The 22,848-nt window shown below is 46.0% G+C and overlaps 2 protein-coding genes across 2 annotated transcripts in view; both read left to right on the top strand.

The window, feature by feature from the left end:
• LOC123994217 (probable ATP-dependent RNA helicase DDX41) overlaps window positions 1-20,103 on the top strand; it is a 31,890-nt gene extending 11,787 nt beyond the window's left edge. Inside the window, 11 exon segments of the mRNA XM_046296752.1 lie at window positions 1,294-1,447; window positions 1,781-1,917; window positions 2,671-2,833; window positions 5,149-5,280; window positions 5,839-5,910; window positions 11,960-12,056; window positions 12,817-12,966; window positions 17,109-17,180; window positions 17,700-17,744; window positions 17,747-17,809; window positions 19,832-20,103. Coding sequence (XP_046152708.1) covers window positions 1,294-1,447; window positions 1,781-1,917; window positions 2,671-2,833; window positions 5,149-5,280; window positions 5,839-5,910; window positions 11,960-12,056; window positions 12,817-12,966; window positions 17,109-17,180; window positions 17,700-17,744; window positions 17,747-17,809; window positions 19,832-19,968 — 1,222 coding nt within the window. The 3' untranslated portion in view covers window positions 19,969-20,103.
• Window positions 20,104-20,693: 590 nt separating this feature from the next.
• LOC123992405 (docking protein 3-like) overlaps window positions 20,694-22,848 on the top strand; it is a 79,738-nt gene continuing 77,583 nt past the window's right edge. Inside the window, exons 1-2 of the mRNA XM_046293546.1 lie at window positions 20,694-22,134; window positions 22,328-22,402. Coding sequence (XP_046149502.1) covers window positions 22,078-22,134; window positions 22,328-22,402 — 132 coding nt within the window. The 5' untranslated portion in view covers window positions 20,694-22,077. The remainder of the gene's footprint in view (window positions 22,135-22,327; window positions 22,403-22,848) is intronic.

Raw genomic sequence — 22,848 nt, 5'->3', positions numbered from 1 at the left:
GTTGGTTATATCAATATGATATGATTGGTTGGTTATATCAATATGATGTGATTGGTTGGTTGGTTATATCAATATGATATGATTGGTTGGTTATATCAATAGGATGTGATTGGTTGGTTGGTTATATCAATAGGATGTGATTGGTTGGTTGGTTATATCAATAGGATGTGATTGGTTGGTTGGTTATATCAATATGATGTGATTGGTTGGTTGGTTATATCAATATGATGTGATTGGTTGGTTGGTTATATCAATATGATGTGATTGGTTGGTTGATTGGTTATATCAATATGATGTGATTGGTTGGTTGGTTATATCAATATGATGTGATTGGTTGGTTGGTTATATCAATATGATGTGATTGGTTGGTTATATCAATATGATGTGATTGGTTGGTTGGTTGGTTATATCAATATGATGTGATTGGTTGGTTGGTTATATCAATATGATGTGATTGGTTGGTTGGTTATATCAATATGATGTGATTGGTTGGTTATATCAATAGGATGTGATTGGTTGGTTATATCAATATGATGTGATTGGTTGATTGGTTATATCAATATGATGTGATTGGTTGATTGGTTATATCAATATGATGTGATTGGTTGGTTGGCTATATTAATATGATGTGATTGGTTGGTTATATCAATATGATGTGATTGGTTGGTTGGTTATATCAATATGATGTGATTGGTTGGTTGGTTATATCAATAGGATGTGATTGGTTGGTTGGTTATATCAATAGGATGTGATTGGTTGGTTATATCAATATGATGTGATTGGTTGATTGGTTATATCAATATGATGTGATTGGTTGGTTATATCAATATGTGATTGGTTGGTTGGCTATATCAATATGATGTGATTGGTTGGTTATATCAATATGTGATTGGTTGGTTGGTTATATCAATATGATGTGATTGGTTGGTTGGTTATATCAATATGATGTGATTGGTTGGCTATATCAATATGTGATTGGTTGGTTGGTTATATCAATATGATGTGATTGGTTGGTTGGTTATATCAATAGGATGTGATTGGTTGGTTGGTTATATCAATATGTGATTGGTTGGTTATATCAATAGGATGTGATTGGTTGGTTATATCAATACGATGTGATTGGTTGGTTGGTTATATCAATATGTGATTGGTTGGTTATATCAATAGGATGTGATTGGTTGGCTATATCAATACGATATGATTGGTTGGTTGGCTATATCAATACGATTTGATTGGTTGGTTGGCTATATCAACAGGATATAATTGATTGGTTTCCTCTCTGTGTGTGTTCAGTCTCTCAGGCCGGGATATGATCGGTATCGCCTTCACAGGTTCAGGGAAGACTCTGGTGTTCACCCTCCCCATCATCATGTTCTCTCTGGAGCAAGAGAAGAAACTGCCCTTCTGTAAGAGTGAAGGGCCCTACGGTCTCATCATCTGTCCCTCAGTAAGTCCTTCACACTGTAATGTTATGATAGAGGTTAGAGAAGAAACTTGTTGGCTCAACAGACCCACACCATCATAGAATACTACTGTAATGTTTCTGATGTCCCTCTCCCTACAGAGAGAGTTGGCTAAACAGACCATCATATAATACTACTGTAATGTTTCTGATGTCCCTCTCCTCTCCCTACAGAGAGAGTTGGCTAAACAGACCATCATATAATACTACTGTAATGTTTCTGATGTCCCTCTCCTCTCCCTACAGAGAGAGTTGGCTAAACAGACCATCATATAATACTACTGTAATGTTTCTGATGTCCCTCTCCTCTCCCTACAGAGAGAGTTGGCTAAACAGACCCACACCATCATAGAATACTACTGTAAGCTGCTGGAGGAAGAAGGGGCTCCACATATGAGATCAGTCCTCTGTATAGGAGGCATGTCTGTCAAAGACCAGATGGAGGTGGTCAAACAGTAAGTACTCTGAACCAGTCAGCCAGTCAGCTAGTCAACTAGTCAGCCAGCCAGCCAGCCAGCCAGTCAGCCAGCCAGCTAGTCAGCCAGCCAACCAGTCAGAAAGTCATCTAGTCAGCCAGTCAACTAGACAGCCAGTCAACTAGTCAGCCAGTCAACTAGTCAGCCAGCTAGTCAGTCAGCCAGCCAGCCAGCCAGCCAGCTAGTCAGCCAGTCAGCCAGTCAACTAGTCAGCCAGCTAGTCAGTCAGCCAGCCAGCTAGTCAGCCAACCAGCCAGAAAGTCTGCTAGTCAGTCAGCCAGCTAGTCAGCCAGTCAACCAGTCAGCCAGTCAACTAGTCAACCAGTCAACTAGTCAGCCAGCCAGTCAACTAGTCAGCCAGCTTGTCAGTCAGCTAGTCATTCAGCCAGCCAGCTTGTCAGCCAGCCAGTCAGCAAGTCAGCCAGCCAGCTAGTCAGTCAGCCAGCCAGCTTGTCAGCCAGCCAGTCAGCAAGTCAGCCAGCCAGTCAGCAAGTCAGCCAGTCAGCAAGTCAGCCAGCCAGCCAGCTTGTCAGCCAGCCAGCTAGCTAGTCAGTCAGCCAGCCAGCTTGTCAGCCAGCCAGCTAGCCAGCAAGTCAGCCAGCTAGTCAGCCAGCGAGCCAGCTTGTCAGCTAGCCAGCCAGTCAGCAAGTCAGCCAGTTAACTTGTCAGCAGTCAGTCAGCTGTGTGAGGGCCAGTTTGACCCCTGACCCTGTTGAAATCTGTGTTTTGTAGTGGTGTCCACATGATGGTGGCGACCCCCGGCCGTCTGATGGACCTACTGCAGAAGAAGATGATCAGTCTGGATATCTGTCGTTATCTGGCTCTAGACGAGGCTGACCGAATGATAGACATGGGCTTCGAAGAAGACATCAGAACTATCTTCTCCTACTTTAAGGTACGGATATAAACTGGTTTGAACCAGTTCTGGACACGAGGGGGCATTTTAACCCCAGATCGCTCCTGAACACATTACAACATATCACTGTTTCTGTGTAGTGACGACTAGTGGTATGTTTTCGAACTGAACCAAACAGCAATGCTCTTAACATCACCCTTGACTCTGTACCGTAACACCCTGTATAGAGCCTCCACATTGACTCTGTACTGTAACACCCTGTATATAGCCTCCACATTGACTCTGTACTGGTACCCCCTGTATATAGCCTCCACATTGACTCTGTACTGGTACCCCCTGTATATAGCCTCCACATTGACTCTGTACTGGTACCCCCTGTATATAGCCTCCACATTGACTCTGTACCGGTACCCCCTGTATATAGCCTCCACATTGACTCTGTACCGTAACACCCTGTATATAGCCTCCACATTGACTCTGTACCGGTACCCCCTGTATATAACCTCCACATTGAATCTGTACCAGTACCCCCTGTATATAGCCTCCACATTGACTCTGTACCGTAACACCCTGTATATAGCCTCCACATTGACTCTGTACCGTAACACCCTGTATATAGCCTCCACATTGACTCTGTACCGGTACCCCCTGTATATAGCCTCCACATTGACTCTGTACTGGTACCCTCTGTATATAGCCTCCACATTGACTCTGTACTGGTACTCCCTGTATATAGCCTCCACATTGACTCTGTACCGGTACCCCCTGTATATAGCTTCCACATTGACTCTGTACTGGTACCCTCTGTATATAGCCTCCACATTGACTCTGTACTGGTACTCCCTGTATATAGCCTCCACATTGACTCTGTACCGGTACCCCCTGTATATAGCCTCCACATTGACTCTGTACTGGTACTCCCTGTATATAGCCTCCACATTGACTCTGTACTGGTACCCCCTGTATATAGCCTCCACATTGACTCTGTACTGGTACCCCCTGTATATAGCCTCCACATTGACTCTGTACTGGTACTCCCTGTATATAGCCTCCACATTGACTCTGTACTGGTACCCCCTGTATATAGTCTCCACATTGACTCTGTACCGTAACACCCTGTATATAGCCTCCACATTGACTCTGTACCGGTACCCCCTGTATATAGCCTCCACATTGACTCTGTACCGGTACCCCCTGTATATAGCCTCCACATTGACTCTGGTACCGTAATACCCTGTATATAGTCTCCACATTGACTCTGGTACCGTAATACCCTGTATATAGTCTCCACATTGACTCTGGTACCGTAATACCCTGTATATAGTCTCCACATTGACTCTGGTACCGTAATACCCTGTATATAGTCTCCACATTGACTCTGGTACCGTAATACCCTGTATATAGCCTCCACATTGACTCTGTACCGTAATACCCTGTATATAGCCTCCACATTGACTCTGTACCGTAACACCCTGTATATAGCCTCCACATTGACTCTGTACCGGTACCCCCTGTATATAGACTCCACATTGACTCTGTACCGGTACCCCCTGTATATAGCCTCCACATTGACTCTGTACCGTAATACCCTGTATATAGCCTCCACATTGACTCTGTACCGGTACCCCATGTATATAGCCTCCACATTGACTCTGTACCGTAATACCCTGTATATAGCCTCCACATTGACTCTGTACCGGTACCCCCTGTATATAGCCTACACATTGACTCTGTACCGGTACCCCCTGTATATAGCCTCCACATTGACTCTGTACCGGTACCCCTGTATATAGCCTCCACATTGACTCTGTACCGGTACCCCTGTATATAGCCTCCACATTGACTCTGTACCGGTACCCCTGTATATAGCCTCCACATTGACTCTGTACTGGTACCCCCTGTATATAGCCTCCACATTGACTCTGTACCGGTACCCCCTGTATATAGCCTCCACATTGACTCTGTACTGGTACACCCTGTATATAGCCTCCACATTGACTCTGTACTGGTACCCCCTGTATATAGCCTCCACATTGACTCTGGTACCCCCTGTATATAGCCTCCACATTGACTCTGTACCAGTACCCCCTGTATATAGCCTCCACATTGACTCTGTACTGGTACCCCCTGTATATAGCCTCCACATTGACTCTGTACCAGTACCCCCTGTATATAGCCTCCACATTGACTCTGTACCGGTACCCCCTGTATATAGCCTCCACATTGACTCTGTACTGGTACCCCCTGTATATAGCCTCCACATTGACTCTGTACTTATGATTATTTTTTACACTAAGTTCTATCTATACCTGTTGTATTCAGCACGTGTGAATCAAATTTGATTTGATTTGCAGGGCCAGAGACAAACTCTTCTGTTTAGTGCGACCATGCCCAAGAAGATCCAGAACTTTGCCAAGAGTGCCCTGGTCAAACCCATCACCATCAACGTGGGCCGGGCCGGCGCTGCCAGCCTGGACGTCATTCAGGTACAACACACCAGCAGAAAAATATCCGTCCCAAATACTGTAGCACCCTCTTCTCTATATAGTGCACTACCTGGTTTAAAATAGTGCACTGCCTGGCCTAAAGTAGTGCCCTGCCTGGTCTAGGTAGTACACTGCCTGGTTTAAAGTAGTGCCCTGCCTGGTCTAGGTAGTACCCTGCCTGGTTTAAAGTAGTGCACTGCCTGGTTTAAAGTAGCGCCCTGCCTGGTTTAAAGTAGTGCACTACCTGGCCTAAAGTAGTGCCCTGCCTGGCCTAAAGTAGTGCCCTGCCTGGCCTAAAGTAGTGCCCTGCCTGGCCTAAAGTAGTGCCCTGCCTGGCCTAAAGTAGTGCCCTGCCTGGCCTAAAGTAGTGCACTATATGGGGAGTAGGGTACAATTTGGGACGCACACTAATAACTTCCTTTAAAGCAGGTTTTCACAGGAATATCTTAAATGAAATAGGTTTTGTGTACTTTTGCCACTGACTGCAAATTGACTTTTTTATATATATATTATTATTATAATGCTTACATTGATTGTTTTTCCATGATTGAATTTCAGGAAGTGGAGTATGTGAAGGAAGAGGCTAAGATGGTTTACCTGCTGGAGTGTCTACAGAAGACCCCTCCTCCGGTTAGTAACAACCCCTCCTCCTCTGGTTAGTAACAACCCCTCCTCTGGTTAGTAACAACCCCTCCTCCTCTGGTTAGTAACAACCCCTCCTCCTCTGGTTAGTAACAACCCCTCCTCCTCTGGTTAGTAACAACCCCTCCTCTGGTTAGTAACAACCCCTCCCCCTCTGGTTAGTAACAACCCCTCCTCCTCTGGTTAGTAACAACCCCTCCTCCTCTGGTTAGTAACAACCCCTCCTCCTCTGGTTAGTAACAACCCCTCCTCCTCTGGTTAGTAACAACCCCTCCTCTGGTTAGTAACAACCCCTCCTCCTCTGGTTAGTAACAGCCCCTCCTCTGGTTAGTAACAACCCCTCCTCCGGTTAGTAACAACCCCTCCTCCTCTGGTTAGTAACAACCCCTCCTCTGGTTAGTAACAGCCCCTCCTCTGGTTAGTAACAGCCCCTCCTCCGGTTAGTAACAACCCCTCCTCTGGTTAGTAACAACCCCTCCTCTGGTTAGTAACAACCCCTGCTCTGGTTAGTAACAACCCCTCCTCTGGTTAGTAACAACCCCTCCTCTGGTTAGTAACAACCCCTCCTCTGGTTAGTAACAACCCCTCCTCTGGTTAGTAACAACCCCTCCTCTGGTTAGTAACAACCCCTCCTCCTCTGGTTAGTAACAACCCCTCCTCCTCTGGTTAGTAACAACCCCTCCTCCTCTGGTTAGTAACAACCCCTCCTCCTCTGGTTAGTAACAGCCCCTCCTCCTCTGGTTAGTAACAACCCCTCCTCTGGTTAGTAACAACCCCTCCTCCTCTGGTTAGTAACAACCCCTCCTCCTCTGGTTAGTAACAACCCCTCCTCCTCTGGTTAGTAACAACCCCTCCTCCTCCGGTTAGTAACAACCCCTCCTCCTCCGGTTAGTAACAGCCCCTCCTCCTCCGGTTAGTAACAGCCCCTCCTCCTCCGGTTAGTAACAGCCCCTCCTCCTCCGGTTAGTAACAGCCCCTCCTCTGGTTAGTAACAACCCCTCCTCTGGTTAGTAACAACCCCTCCTCTGGTTAGTAACAACCCCTCCTCTGGTTAGTAACAACCCTTCCTCCTCTGGTTAGTAACAACCCCTCCTCCTCTGGTTAGTAACAACCCCTCCTCCTCTGGTTAGTAACAACCCCTCCTCCTCTGGTTAGTAACAACCCCTCCTCCTCTGGTTAGTAACAACCCCTCCTCCTCTGGTTAGTAACAACCCCTCCTCCTCTGGTCAGTAACAACCCCTCCTCCTCTGGTCAGTAACAACCCCTCCTCCTCTGGTTAGTAACAACCCCTCCTCCTCTGGTTAGTAACAACCCCTCCTCCTCTGGTTAGTAACAACCCCTCCTCCTCTGGTTAGTAACAGCCCCTCCTCCGGTTAGTAACAGCCCCTCCTCCGGTTAGTAACAGCCCCTCCTCCGGTTAGTAACAACCCCTCCTCTGGTTAGTAACAACCCCTCCTCTGGTTAGTAACAACCCCTCCTCTGGTTAGTAACAACCCCTCCTCTGGTTAGTAACAACCCCTCTTCTGGTTAGTAACAACCCCTCTTCTGGTTAGTAACAACCCCTCCCCTTCTGGTTAGTAACAACCCCTCCTCCTCTGGTTAGTAACAGCCCCTCCTCTGGTTAGTAACAACCCCTCCTCTGGTTAGTAACAACCCCTCCTCTGGTTAGTAACAACCCCTCCTCCTCCGGTTAGTAACAACCCCTCCTCCTCCGGTTAGTAACAGCCCCTCCTCCTCCGGTTAGTAACAGCCCCTTCTCTGGTTAGTAACAACCCCTCCTCTGGTTAGTAACAACCCCTCCTCTGGTTAGTAACAACCCCTCCTCTGGTTAGTAACAACCCCTCCTCTGGTTAGTAACAACCCCTCCTCTGGTTAGTAACAACCCTTCCTCCTCTGGTTGGTAACAACCCCTCCTCCTCTGGTTGGTAACAACCCCTCCTCCTCTGGTTAGTAACAACCCCTCCTCCTCTGGTTAGTAACAACCCCTCCTCCTCTGGTTAGTAACAACCCCTCCTCCTCTGGTTAGTAACAACCCCTCATCTGGTTAGTAACAACCCCTCCTCCTCTGGTTAGTAACAACCCCTCCTCCTCTGGTTAGTAACAACCCCTCCTCCTCTGGTTAGTAACAGCCCCTCCTCCTCTGGTTAGTAACAGCCCCTCCTCTGGTTAGTAACAGCCCCTCCTCTGGTTAGTAACAGCCCCTCCTCCGGTTAGTAACAGCCCCTCCTCCGGTTAGTAACAGCCCCTCCTCCGGTTAGTAACAGCCCCTCCTCCGGTTAGTAACAGCCCCTCCTCCGGTTAGTAACAGCCCCTCCTCCGGTTAGTAACAGCCCCTCCTCCGGTTAGTAACAGCCCCTCCTCCGGTTAGTAACAGCCCCTCCTCCGGTTAGTAACAGCCCCTCCTCCGGTTAGTAACAGCCCCTCCTCCGGTTAGTAACAGCCCCTCCTCCGGTTAGTAACAGCCCCTCCTCCGGTTAGTAACAGCCCCTCCTCCGGTTAGTAACAGCCCCTCCTCCGGTTAGTAACAGCACCTCCTCCGATTAGTAACAGCCCCTCCTCCGGTTAGTAACAGCCCCTCCTCCGGTTAGTAACAGCCCCTCCTCCGGTTAGTAACAGCCCCTCCTCCGGTTAGTAACAGCCCCTCCTCCGGTTAGTAACAACCCCTCCTCTTCTGGTTAGTAACCCCCTCCCCCTCTGGTTAGTAACGACCCCTCCCCTCTGGTTAGTAACGACCCCTCCCCTCTGGTTAGTAACGACCCCTCCCCTCTGGTTAGTAACGACCCCTCCCCCTCTGGTTAGTAACGACCCCTCCCCTCTGGTTAGTAACGACCCCTCCCCTCTGGTTAGTAACGACCCCCCCCTCTGGTTAGTAACGACCCTCCCCCCCTCTGGTTAGTAACGACCCTCCCCCTCTGGTTAGTAACGACCCCTCCCCTCTGGTTAGTAACGACCCCTCCCCTCTGGTTAGTAACGACCCCTCCCCTCTGGTTAGTAACGACCCCTCCCCTCTGGTTAGTAACGACCCTCCTCCTCTGGTTAGTAACGACCCCTCCTCCTCTGGTTAGTAACGACCCCTCCTCCTCTGGTTAGTAACGACCCCTCCTCCTCTGGTTAGTAACGACCCCTCCTCCTCTGGTTAGTAACGACCCCTCCTCCTCTGGTTAGTAACGACCCCTCCTCCTCTGGTTAGTAACGACCCCTCCTCCTCTGGTTAGTAACGACCCCTCCTCCTCTGGTTAGTAACGACCCCTCCTCCTCTGGTTAGTAACGACCCCTCATCCTCTGGTTAGTAACGACCCCTCATCCTCTGGTTAGTAACGACCCCTCATCCTCTGGTTAGTAACGACCCCTCATCCTCTGGTTAGTAACGACCCCTCATCCTCTGGTTAGTAACGACCCCTCATCCTCTGGTTAGTAACGACCCCTCATCCTCTGGTTAGTAACGACCCTCATCCTCTGGTTAGTAACGACCCCTCATCCTCTGGTTAGTAACGACCCCTCCTCCGGTTAGCAACGACCCCTCCTCCGGTTAGCAACGACCCCTCCTCCGGTTAGTAACGACCCCTCATCCTCCGGTTAGTAACGACCCCTCCTCTGGTTAGTAACAACCCCTCCTCCGGTTAGTGTTGTTGTGTGTTTAATCAGATGGTAAGATGGTAGTGTTGTTGTGTGTTTAATCAGATGGTTAGATGGTAGTGTTGTTGTGTGTTTAATCAGATGGTAAGATGGTAGTGTTGTTGTGTGTTTAATCAGATGGTAAGATGGTAGTGTTGTTGTGTGTTTAATCAGATGGTAGTGGTGTTGTGTGTTTAATCAGATGGTAAGATGGTAGTGTTGTTGTGTGTTTAATCAGATGGTTAGATGGTAGTGTTGTTGTGTGTTTAATCAGATGGTAAGATGGTAGTGTTGTTGTGTGTTTAATCAGATGGTAAGATGGTAGTGGTGTTGTGTGTTTAATCAGATGGTAAGATGGTAGTGTTGTTGTGTGTTTAATCAGATGGTAAGATGGTAGTGTTGTTGTGTGTTTAATCAGATGGTAAGATGGTAGTGTTGTTGTGTGTTTAATCAGATGGTAAGATGGTAGTGTTGTTGTGTGTTTAATCAGATGGTAAGATGGTAGTGGTCTTGTGTGTTTCATCAGATGGTAGTGTTGTTGTGTGTTTAATCAGATGGTAAGATGGTAGTGTTGTTGTGTGTTTAATCAGATGGTAAGATGGTAGTGTTGTTGTGTGTTTAATCAGATGGTAAGATGGTAGTGTTGTTGTGTGTTTCATCAGATGGTAGTGTTGTTGTGTGTTTCATCAGATGGTAAGATGGTAGTGTTGTTGTGTGTTTAATCAGATGGTAAGATGGTAGTGGTCTTGTGTGTTTCATCAGATGGTAGTGTTGTTGTGTGTTTAATCAGATGGTAAGATGGTAGTGTTGTTGTGTGTTTAATCAGATGGTAAGATGGTAGTGTTGTTGTGTGTTTAATCAGATGGTAAGATGGTAGTGTTGTTGTGTGTTTCATCAGATGGTAGTGTTGTTGTGTGTTTCATCAGATGGTAAGATGGTAGTGTTGTTGTGTGTTTAATCAGATGGTAAGATGGTAGTGGTCTTGTGTGTTTCATCAGATGGTAGTGTTGTTGTGTGTTTAATCAGATGGTAAGATGGTAGTGTTGTTGTGTGTTTAATCAGATGGTTAGATGGTAGTGTTGTTGTGTGTTTCATCAGATGGTAAGTTGGTAGTGTTGTTGTGTGTTTCATCAGATGGTAGTGTTGTTGTGTGTTTCATCAGATGGTAAGATGGTAGTGTTGTTGTGTGTTTAATCAGATGGTAAGATGGTAGTGTTGTTGTGTGTTTAATCAGATGGTAAGATGGTAGTGTTGTTGTGTGTTTCATCAGATGGTAGTGTTGTTGTGTGTTTCATCAGATGGTAAGATGGTAGTGTTGTTGTGTGTTTAATCAGATGGTAAGATGGTAGTGGTCTTGTGTGTTTCATCAGATGGTAGTGTTGTTGTGTGTTTAATCAGATGGTAAGATGGTAGTGTTGTTGTGTGTTTAATCAGATGGTAAGATGGTAGTGTTGTTGTGTGTTTAATCAGATGGTAAGATGGTAGTGTTGTTGTGTGTTTCATCAGATGGTAGTGTTGTTGTGTGTTTCATCAGATGGTAAGATGGTAGTGTTGTTGTGTGTTTAATCAGATGGTAAGATGGTAGTGGTCTTGTGTGTTTCATCAGATGGTAGTGTTGTTGTGTGTTTAATCAGATGGTAAGATGGTAGTGTTGTTGTGTGTTTAATCAGATGGTTAGATGGTAGTGTTGTTGTGTGTTTCATCAGATGGTAAGTTGGTAGTGTTGTTGTGTGTTTCATCAGATGGTAGTGTTGTTGTGTGTTTCATCAGATGGTAAGATGGTAGTGTTGTTGTGTGTTTAATCAGATGGTAAGATGGTAGTGTTGTTGTGTGTTTAATCAGATGGTAAGATGGTAGTGTTGTTGTGTGTTTCATCAGATGGTAGTGTTGTTGTGTGTTTCATCAGATGGTAAGATGGTAGTGTTGTTGTGTGTTTAATCAGATGGTAAGATGGTAGTGTTGTTGTGTGTTTAATCAGATGGTAAGATGGTAGTGTTGTTGTGTGTTTAATCAGATGGTAAGATGGTAGTGGTCTTGTGTGTTTCATCAGATGGTAGTGTTGTTGTGTGTTTAATCAGATGGTAAGATGGTAGTGTTGTTGTGTGTTTAATCAGATGGTTAGATGGTAGTGTTGTTGTGTGTTTCATCAGATGGTAAGTTGGTAGTGTTGTTGTGTGTTTCATCAGATGGTAGTGTTGTGTGTTTAATCAGATGGTAGTGTTGCTGTGTGTTTAATCAGATGGTAAGATGGTAGTGGTGTTGTGTGTTTAATCAGATGGTAAGATGGTAGTGGTCTTGTGTGTTTCATCAGATGGTAGTGTTGTTGTGTGTTTAATCAGATGGTAGTGTTGTTGTGTGTTTAATCAGATGGTAGTGTTGTTGTGTGTTTAATCAGATGGTAATGTTGTTCTCTGTCACCCAGGTGTTGATGTTTGCTGAGAAGAAAGCAGACGTGGACGCCATTCATGAATATCTCCTGCTGAAAGGAGTGGAGGCTGTGGCTATCCACGGAGGAAAAGGTAAGATCACTAACCCCCCCCTGCTAAAAGGAGTGGAGGCTGTGGCTATCCACGGAGGAAAAGGTAAGATCACTAACCCCCCCCCTTAGTTTTCCTACCTGCTGAAAGGAGTGGAGGCTGTGGCTATCCACGGAGGAAAAGGTAAGATCACTAACCCCCCTTGCTAAAAGGAGTGGAGGCTGTGGCTATCCACGGAGGAAAAGGTAAGATCACTAACCCCCTGCTAAAAGGAGTGGAGGCTGTGGCTATCCACGGAGGAAAAGGTAAGATCACTAACCCCCCCCCCCTTAGTTTTCCTACCTCAACCACCCTGCCCTTAACATGTGCCCTAGTGCTGAAAGGAGTGGAGGAAATGGTAAGATTAAAACCCCTTCTCTTCCTTCTGGGACTACCTAAATAGGGCTATTTCATTCCCACTCTGTGTTTCCAGACCAGGAGGAGCGTACCAAGTCCATCGAGGCCTTTAACTTCTTGCGTCGAGCCGATCCGGAAACTAGCATTGAGCATATTTGCATTTAGAGTTAGCATCACCAGGCAACACCTGCTGGTGCTACCTAAATAGGGCTATTTCATTCCCACTCTGTGTTTCCAGACCAGGAGGAGCGTACCAAGTCCATTGAGGCCTTTAACTTCTTCTTTCATTTAGCATTTAGCGTTAGCATTTAGCATTAGCATTTAGCGTTAGCATCACCAGGCAACACCTGCTGGGACTACCTAAATAGGGGTGCTATTTCATTCCCACTCTGCTATGTGTTTCCAGACCAGGAGGAGCGTACCAAGGCCATCGAGGCCTTTAAGGAAGGGAAGAAGGATGTGTTGGTGGCTACTGATGTCGCGTCTAAAGGTCTGGACTTCCCTGCTATACAGCACGTGGTCAACTATGATATGCCAGAGGAGATAGAGAACTATGGTAAGACTTTACATCTAATGTAGTAATAATAATAATAATAATAATATATGCCATTTAGCAGACGCTTTTATCCAAAGCGACTTACAGTCATGTGTGCATACATTCTACGTATGGGTGGTCCCGGGAATCGAACCCACTACCCTGGCGTTACAAGCGCCATGCTCTACCAACTGAGCTACAGAAGGGACCACATCTCAATTAATCAACTTTACATTTTGGTCATTTAGCAGAACAATCTTATCCAGAGCAATTTACAGTCAGAAATGAATCAATCAATATGATTTGATCAAAGCCCCTTTTCATCAGCAGTTACCACAATGTGCTTCAGAGTAACCTGGCCTAGAGGGAGAGTAACCTGGCCTAGAGGGAGAGTAACCTGGCCTAGAGGGAGAGTAACCTGGCCTAGAGGGAGAGTAACCTGGCCTAGAGGGAGAGTAACCTGGCCTAGAGGGAGAGTAACCTGGCCTAGAGGGAGAGTAACCTGGCCTAGAGGGAGAGTAACCTGGCCTAGAGGGAGAGTAACCTGGCCTAGAGGGAGAGTAACCTGGCCTAGAGGGAGAGTAACCTGGCCTAGAGGGAGAGTAACCTGGCCTAGAGGGAGAGTAACCTGGCCTAGAGGGAGAGTAACCTGGTCTAGAGAGAGAGTAACCTGGCCTAGAGGGAGAGTAGCCTAGAGGGAGAGTAACCTGGCCTAGAGAGAGAGTAACCTGGTCTAGAGAGAATTAACCTGGCCTAGAGAGAGAGTAACTTGGTCTAGAGAGAGAGTAACCTGGTCTAGAGAGAGAGTAACCTGGCCTAGAGAGAGTAACCTGGCCTAGAGAGAGTAACCTGGTCTAGAGAGAGAGTAACCTGGTCTAGAGAGAGAGTAACCTGGTCTAGAGAGAGAGAGTAACCTGGCCTAGAGAGAGAGAGTAACCTGGCCTAGAGAGAGAGTAACCTGGCCTAGAGAGAGAGTAACCTGGCCTAGAGAGAGAGTAACCTGGCCTAGAGAGAGAGTAACCTGGTCTAGAGAGAGAGTAACCTGGTCTAGAGAGAGAGTAACCTGGTCTAGAGAGAGAGTAACCTGGTCTAGAGAGAGAGTAACCTGGCCTAGAGGGAGAGTAACCTGGCCTAGAGGGAGAGTAACCTGGCCTAGAGGGAGAGTAACCTGGCCTAGAGGGAGAGTAACCTGGTCTAGAGAGAGAGTAACCTGGCCTAGAGGGAGAGTAGCCTAGAGGGAGAGTAACCTGGCCTAGAGAGAGAGTAACCTGGTCTAGAGAGAATTAACCTGGCCTAGAGAGAGAGTAACTTGGTCTAGAGAGAGAGTAACCTGGTCTAGAGAGAGAGTAACCTGGCCTAGAGAGAGTAACCTGGCCTAGAGAGAGTAACCTGGTCTAGAGAGAGAGAGTAACCTGGTCTAGAGAGAGAGAGTAACCTGGTCTAGAGAGAGAGAGTAACCTGGCCTAGAGAGAGAGAGTAACCTGGCCTAGAGAGAGAGTAACCTGGCCTAGAGAGAGAGTAACCTGGCCTAGAGAGAGAGTAACCTGGCCTAGAGAGAGAGTAACCTGGTCTAGAGAGAGAGTAACCTGGTCTAGAGAGAGAGTAACCTGGTCTAGAGAGAGAGTAACCTGGTCTAGAGAGAGAGTAACCTGGCCTAGAGAGAGGGTAACCTGGCCTAGAGTGAGGGTAACCTGGCCTAGAGTGAGGGTAACCTTGCCTAGAGTGAGGGTAACCTGGCCTAGAGAGAGGGTAACCTGGCCTAGAGAGAGGGTAACCTGGCCTAGAGAGAGGGTAACCTGGCCTAGAGAGAGGGTAACCTGGCCTAGAGAGAGGGTAACCTGGCCTAGAGAGAGGGTAACCTGGCCTAGAGAGAGGGTAACCTGGCCTAGAGAGAGGGTAACCTGGCCGAGAGAGAGGGTAACCTGGCCGAGAGAGGGTACCCTGGCCGAGAGAGAGGGTAACCTGGCCGAGAGAGAGAGTAACCTGGCCGAGAGAGGGAGAGTAACCTGGCCTAGAGAGGGAGAATATCCTGGCCTAGAGGGAGAGTAACCTGGCCTAGAGGGAGAGTAACCTGGCCTAGAGGGAGAGTAACCTGGCCTAGAGGGAGAGTAACCTGGCCTAGAGGGAGAGTAACCTGGCCTAGAGGGAGAGTAACCTGGCCTAGAGGAGAGTAACCTGGCCTAGAGGGAGAGTAACCTGGCCTAGAGGGAGAGTAACCTGGCCTAGAGGGAGAGTAACCTGGCCTAGAGGGAGAGTAACCTGGCCTAGAGGGAGAGTAACCTGGCCTAGAGGGAGAGTAACCTGGCCTAGAGGGAGAGTAACCTGGCCTAGAGGGAGAGTAACCTGGCCTAGAGGGAGAGTAACCTGGCCTAGAGGGAGAGTAACCTGGCCTAGAGGGAGAGTAACCTGGCCTAGAGGGAGAGTAACCTGGCCTAGAGGGAGAGTAACCTGGCCTAGAGGGAGAGTAACCTGGCCTAGAGGGAGAGTAACCTGGCCTAGAGGGAGAGTAACCTGGCCTAGAGGGAGAGTAACCTGGCCTAGAGGGAGAGTAACCTGGCCTAGAGGGAGAGTGACCTGGCCTAGAGAGAGAGTAACCTGGTCTAGAGAGAGTAACCTGGCCTAGAGAGAGAGAGTAACCTGGCCTAGAGAGAGAGAGTAACCTGGCCTAGAGAGAGAGAGTAACCTGGCCTAGAGAGAGAGAGTAACCTGGCCTAGAGAGAGAGTAACCTGGCCTAGAGAGAGAGTAACCTGGCCTAGAGAGAAAGTAACCTGGCCTAGAGAGAGAGTAACCTGGTCTAGAGAGAGAGTAACCTGGTCTAGAGAGAGAGTAACCTGGCCTAGAGAGAGGGTAACCTGGCCTAGAGTGAGGGTAACCTGGCCTAGAGTGAGGGTAACCTGGCCTAGAGTGAGGGTAACCTGGCCTAGAGTGAGGGTAACCTGGCCTAGAGAGAGGGTAACCTGGCCGAGAGAGAGGGTAACCTGGCCGAGAGAGAGGGTAACCTGGCCGAGAGAGGGAGAGTAACCTGGCCTAGAGAGGGAAACTATCCTGGCCTAGAGAGAGAGTAACCTGGCCTAGAGGGAGAGTAACCTGGCCTAGAGGGAGAGTAACCTGGCCTAGAGGGAGAGTAACCTGGCCTAGAGGGAGAGAAACCTGGCCTAGAGGGAGAGTAACCTGGCCTAGAGGGAGAGTAACCTGGCCTAGAGAGAGAGTAACCTGGCCTAGAGAGAGAGTAACCTGGTCTAGAGAGAGTAACCTGGTCTAGAGAGAGAGTAACCTGGCCTAGAGAGAGTAACCTGGCCTAGAGAGAGAGTAACCTGGCCTAGAGAGAGAGTAACCTGGCCTAGAGAGAGAGTAACCTGGCCTAGAGAGAGAGTAACCTGGCCTAGAGAGAGAGTAACCTGGCCTAGAGTAACCTGGGCTAGAGTAACCTGGCCTAGAGTAACCTGGCCTAGAGGGAGAGTAACCTGGCCTAGAGAGAGTAACCTGGCCTAGAGAGAGTAACCTGGTCTAGAGAGAGAGTAACCTGGTCTAGAGAGAGAGTAACCTGGTCTAGAGAGAGAGTAACCTGGCCTAGAGAAACCTGGCCTAGAGAGAGTAACCTGGCCTAGAGAGAGAGAGTAACCTGGCCTAGAGAGAGAGAGTAACCTGGCCTAGAGAGAGAGAGTAACCTGGCCTAGAGAGAGAGTAACCTGGCCTAGAGAGAATTAACCTGGCCTAGAGAGAAGTAACCTGGCCTAGAGGGAGAGTAACCTGGCCTAGAGGGAGAGTAACCTGGCCTAGAGGGAGAGTAACCTGGCCTAGAGGGAGAGCAACCTGGCCTAGAGGGAGAGCAACCTGGCCTAGAGGGAGAGCAACCTGGCCTAGAGGGAGAGCAACCTGGCCTAGAGGGAGAGCAACCTGGCCTAGAGGGAGAGCAACCTGGCCTAGAGAGAGAGAGGGTAACCTGGCCTAGAGAGAGAGAGGGTAACCTGGCCTAGAGAGAGAGAGGGTAACCTGGCCTAGAGAGAGAGTACATGTTACCCCGTTTCTTCTCATGTTAATCTGCTCATATCTCCCCTCAAGTGCACGTTATTGGTACCCCTAAATCTCATGTATTCCCTCTCTATAATCAGACTCATCCACCGACTGACTGAAAAAACAGTGTTGTTGTTGTGTGTTCCAGTCCACAGGATTGGTCGAACCGGTCGATCAGGGAAGACTGGGATCGCCACCACTTTCATCAACAAAGGCTGTGGTAAGAAACAGGCCACCGCCTGATTCCTCAACATTTAGCCATCATGTTGGTTTCTATATCACGTTCTGGGGTCTGTATCCATGAACCATGTTCTGGGGTCTGTATCCATGAACCATGTTCTGGGGTCTGTATCCATGAACCATGTTCTGGGGTCTGTATCCATGGCTGTTGAACCATGTTCTGGGGTCTGTCTGTGTCCATGGCTGTTGAACCATGTTCTGGGGTCTGTATCCATGAACCATGTTCTGGGGTCTGTGTCCATGAACCATGTTCTGGGGTCTGTATCCATGGCTGTTGTATCAGATGCCCATTAAAACAGATCTGTAGAGAACACACCTGTCTAATGCTCTGGGTTGTAATTCCATTAAGATACTTAATTAACAGAAAATGTTTTTTTTTAAACACAATAATTTGCAACAGAAAATAAAACTGATGTTTGGATAAGTCCAGGTAGTTCCTCGCTATTGCAGTCCTTTTATTTTGGTTCTTATTGTTCACAACCCTGACATCTCCCTGTAGATGAGTCGGTGCTGATGGATCTGAAGGCCCTGCTGATAGAAGCCAAGCAAAGGTTCCCCCTGTTCTACAGGTCCTACAGACAGGAGACGAGACCATGCTGGATATCGGAGGTAACGCGTACTATCCTGGTTTCGTTCTGCTACTTACTCTCCCTCCTTCCTTTCTCTCGCTCTCTCTCTCTCTCTCTCTCTCTCTCTCTCTATATATATATATATATATATATATATATATATATATATATATATATATATATATATATGCACATATATACAGTTGAAGGCAGAAGTCTACATACACCTTTGCCAAATACATTTAAACTCAGTTTTTCACAATTCCTTACTTTTAATCCTAGTAAAATCGCCTGTTTTAGGTCAGTTTGGATCACCACTTTATTTTAAGAATGTGAAATGTCAGAATAATAGTTGAGAGAATTATTTATTTCAGCTTTTATTTCTTTCATCACATTCCCAGTGGGTCAGAAGTTTACATACAGTCAATTAGTATTTGGTCGCATTGACTTTAAATTGATTAACTTGGGTCAAACGTTTGGGTAGCCTTCCACAAGCTTCCCATAAGTTGCGTGAATTTTGGCCCATTCCTCCTGACAGAGCTGGTGTAACTGAGTCAGGTTTGTAGCCCTCCTGACAGAGCTGGTGTAACTGAGTCAGGTTTGTAGGCCTCCTTGCTCGATCATGCTTTGTCAGTTCTGCCCACAAATCTTCTATAGGATTGAGGTCAGGGCTTTGTGATGGCCACTCCAATACCTTGACTTTGTTGTCCTTAAGCCATTTTGCCACAACTTTGGATGTTTGCTTGGGGTCATTGTCCATTTGGAAGACCCATTTACGTCCAAGCTTTAACTTCCTGATTGATGTCTTGAGATGTTGCTTCAATATATCCACATAATGTTCCTACCTCATGATGCCATCTATTTTGTGAAGTGCACCAATCCCTCCTGCAGCAAAGCACCTCCACAACATGATGCTGCCACCCCCGTGCTTCACGGTTGGGATGCTGTTCTTAGGCTTGCAAGCCTCCCCCTTTTTCCTCCAAACATAACGATGGTCATTATGGCCAAACAGTTCTATTGTTGTTTCATCAGACCAGAGGACATTTCTCCAAAAAGTACAATCTTTGTCCCCATGTTCAGTTGCAAACCGTAGTCTGGCTTTTTGATGGCGGTTTTAGAGCAGTGGCTTCTTCCTTGCTGAACGGCCTTTCAGGTTATGTTGATATAGGACTTGTTTCACTGTGGATACTTTTGTACCTGTTTCCTCCAGCATCTTCACAAGGTCCTTTGCTGTTGTTCTGTGATTGATTTGCACTTTTCGCACCAAAGTATGTTCATCTCTAGGAGACAGAACGCGTCTCCTTCCTGAGCGGTATGACGGCTGCGTGGTCCCATGGTGTTTATACTTGCATACTATTGCTTGTACAGTTGAACGTGGAACCTTCAGGTGTTTGGAAATTGCTCCGAAGGATGAACCAGACTTGTGGCGGTCTACAATTTTTTGTTCTGAGGTCTTGGCTGATTTCTTTTGATTCTCCCATGATGTCAAGCAAAGGCAGAGGCACTGAGTTTGAAATACATCCACAGGTACACCTCTAATTGACTCAAATGATGTCAATTAACCTATCAGAAGCTTCTAAAGCCATGACATCATTTTCTGGAATTTTCCAAGCTGTTTAAAGGCACATTCCACTTTGTGTATGAAAACTTCTGACCCACTGGAATTGTGATCCAGTGAATTATAAGGGAAATAATCTGTCTGTAAACAATTGATGGTGAAATGACTTGTGTCGTGCACAAAGTAGATGTCCTAACCGACTTGCCAAAACTATAGTTTGTTAACAAGAAATGTGTGGAGTGGTTGAAAAACGAGTTTTAATGACTCCAACCTCAGTGGATGTGAACTTCCCAACTTCAACTGTTTGTGTTTCTCTTTCTGTTCATATATTTCTATCTGCTGCTTCTCTGTCACTCATTTCTCCGTTTCTATTCACAGAAGTTACTATTTAAAATGAAAAGCGTATTGCTTGTAACTATGATTTTAGTAGCCCAGATGTCTGCCATCTCTTGGTTCCTCCGCCATTCTAACCTTCCTGCTGTCTTTCTTGCTACTGTTCCCCAGGAGAGAGAGGCTGTACATTCTGCGGTGGTCTTGGTCATCGTATCACAGACTGTCCCAAACTGGAAGCCATGCAGACCAAACAGGTCACCAATATCGGACGGAAAGACTACCTGGCACACAGCTCCATGGACTTCTGAATGTACAACACTGAATACTGTCACCTACTTAATGCTGTGCCTGGTTTGTTTTGCCAGGTACAATGGGGACCAATTGGGATTGTCCCGAAGTGCATGTCAAATATTATTAGACGTAACATTTTGACCCAGCAGGTTGCTATACATGGTTGTCATGGCCTCGTTTCTCAGAGAATTGAGGAAGTAACATGTATTTGTCTTGTCTCTGGGGCTGATAAGATAAAGACAGAATCGCTCTGTATGTATAAAAGGTTGAACTATTTTTTTTGTGCAACTCTCTTGATTTCTCTTTATCTGTTTTGTATTATAAATGTAATTTTACGTTTCTCTGCAACGTTAATAAATCAATTTTACGATCCACATCAGACTTTCATACTAGAAGTCGTTTTAATGGACGGTGGAAAGATTTAGTAACTTCGGACTGTAGCAATGTGTGTTGAAATACCACGGTCTTCGATAGAATTACTCTCAGAAAGGGAAGTGTGAGTGTCTTCCGTAACCATGGTGAACACGATAAGAATTTTTAGATAATTACTAAGAACGAGTTTAATCATGTCAGTACGATCTGTTTTTAATTTATCAAATATATCTACTTGTTTATTTTTCGCATGTCTTTCTGGTGATGCATGTATACTTTTTTTTTTTTTTTTTAAGTCAGATGGAGAGAAAAAGAGTATCTTTCTCTGGTAAATGACGTGTTGTAGAGGAAGGAAGGGAAGCTCAGATCACTTGCTACTGCTGATCTGTAGGTTCACTATCACCTCAGACTGCTGTGTTGACTGGAACACAGCTGCAGTGGAGAGACTGGGGGGAAGGGACTTGACTGTCAGTTGGTAGTGGTGAATGTGACCGTATTAACGCAGACTTGGGGAGGGTGCTGAACTCTGAGGCGCTGGTGGTTAACCTAACTAACAGAAATTAGAACAAAGACTACAGAGTTTTAGGGAAGGATAACCTAACAGAAATTAGAACAAAGACTACAGCGTTTTACTAGAGGATAACCTAACAGAAATTAGAACAAAGACTACAGCGTTTTACTAGAGGATAACCTAACAGAAATTAGAACAAAGACTACAGCGTTTTACTAGAGGATAACCTAACAGAAATTAGAACAAAGACTACAGAGTTTTACTAGAGGATAACCTAACAGAAATTCGAACAAAGACTACAGAGTTTTACTAGAGGATAACCTAACAGAAATTAGAACAAAGACTAGTGTTTTACTAGAGGATAACCTAACAGAAATTAGAACAAAGACTACAGCCTTTTACTAGAGGATAACCTAACAGAAATTAGAACAAAGACTACAGTGTTTTAGGGAAGGATAACCTAACAGAAATTAGAACAAAGACTACAGCGTTTTACTAGAGGATAACCTAACAGAAATTAGAACAAAGACTACAGAGTTTTACTAGAGGATAACCTAACAGAAATTCGAACAAAGACTACAGAGTTTTACTAGAGGATAACCTAACAGAAATTAGAACAAAGACTAGTGTTTTACTAGAGGATAACCTAACAGAAATTAGAACAAAGACTACAGCGTTTTACTAGAGGATAACCTAACAGAAATTAGAACAAAGACTACAGAGTTTTACTAGAGGATAACCTAACAGAAATTAGAACAAAGACTACAGTGTTTTACTAGAGGATAACCTAACAGAAATTAGAACAAAGACTACAGCGTTTTACTAGAGGATAACCTAACAGAAATTAGAACAAAGACTACAGAGTTTTACTAGAGGATAACCTAACAGAAATTAGAACAAAGACTACAGCGTTTTACTAGAGGATAACCTAACAGAAATTAGAACAAAGACTACAGCATTTTAGGGAAGGATAACCTAACAGAAATTAGAACAAAGACTACAGAGTTTTAGGGAAGGATAACCTAACAGAAATTAGAACAAAGACTACAACGTTTTACTAGAGGATAACCTAACAGAAATTAGAACAAAGACTACAGAGTTTTAGGGAAGGATAACCTAACAGAAATTAGAACAAAGACTACAACGTTTTACTAGAGGATAACCTAACAGACTTGAGAGAGGACGTAGGCTACACTCGGGTGAAGGTCAAGAACTGTTTGATTGCCTCACACAGAGGGAGAGGATGGAGGTTGTTTTCAAGGAGGGGATGCTCTACGTTAAGGGAAACAAGTTTGGAAAGGTGAGTGTTTACGGAGATGCTGTATTATCTGCAGGACTTTACTGAGCTAATAGATGATAGTCTTTACTAATCTTGGAAGAAATGTTGAAGGCTATTCACGTCTGATTACAAGTTCAAAGTGATGTCATGGAAGTTTCTTTCAACGCTTAAAGAACAATTCGTCGTGATTGACTGCTGTATCCGTCCACCACAGAAAACGTGGAGGAAGACGTGGATCGTTCTCTACCCCACTAGCATTTTCGGCATCGGTCGAGTCGAATTCCACGACATCCTTGACGGAGGCCACACAACCACCAAGTCCAAATCCACCCAGTGTAGGAGGATTGTTCAACTGTGTGACTGCCTCAGTGTTACCCTGGCCCCAGAGGAGAGATGCGCTCCAGCACTACCTAACGATGGTATAGTGTTTTTAGTCCAGTACTAGGCTTAATCTGTCGATGAAACCAGTCCTTAATCTGTCTATGAAACCAGTCCTTAATCTGTCCATGAAACCGGTCCTTAATCTGTCCATGAAACCAGTCCTTAATCTGTCCATGAAACCAGTCCTTAATCTGTCCATGAAACCAGTCCTTAATCTATCCATGAAACCAGTCCTTAATCTGTCCATGAAACCAGTCCTTAATCTGTCTATGAAACCGGTCCTTAATCTGTCTATGAAACCTGTCCTTAATCTGTCTATGAAACCAGTCCTTAAACTGTCTATGAAACCGGTCC

Source organism: Oncorhynchus gorbuscha, linkage group LG13 (assembly GCF_021184085.1).
Source record: "Oncorhynchus gorbuscha isolate QuinsamMale2020 ecotype Even-year linkage group LG13, OgorEven_v1.0, whole genome shotgun sequence".
NCBI lineage: Eukaryota > Metazoa > Chordata > Actinopteri > Salmoniformes > Salmonidae > Oncorhynchus > Oncorhynchus gorbuscha.
This window is presented reverse-complemented; position numbering and strand designations above follow the sequence as displayed.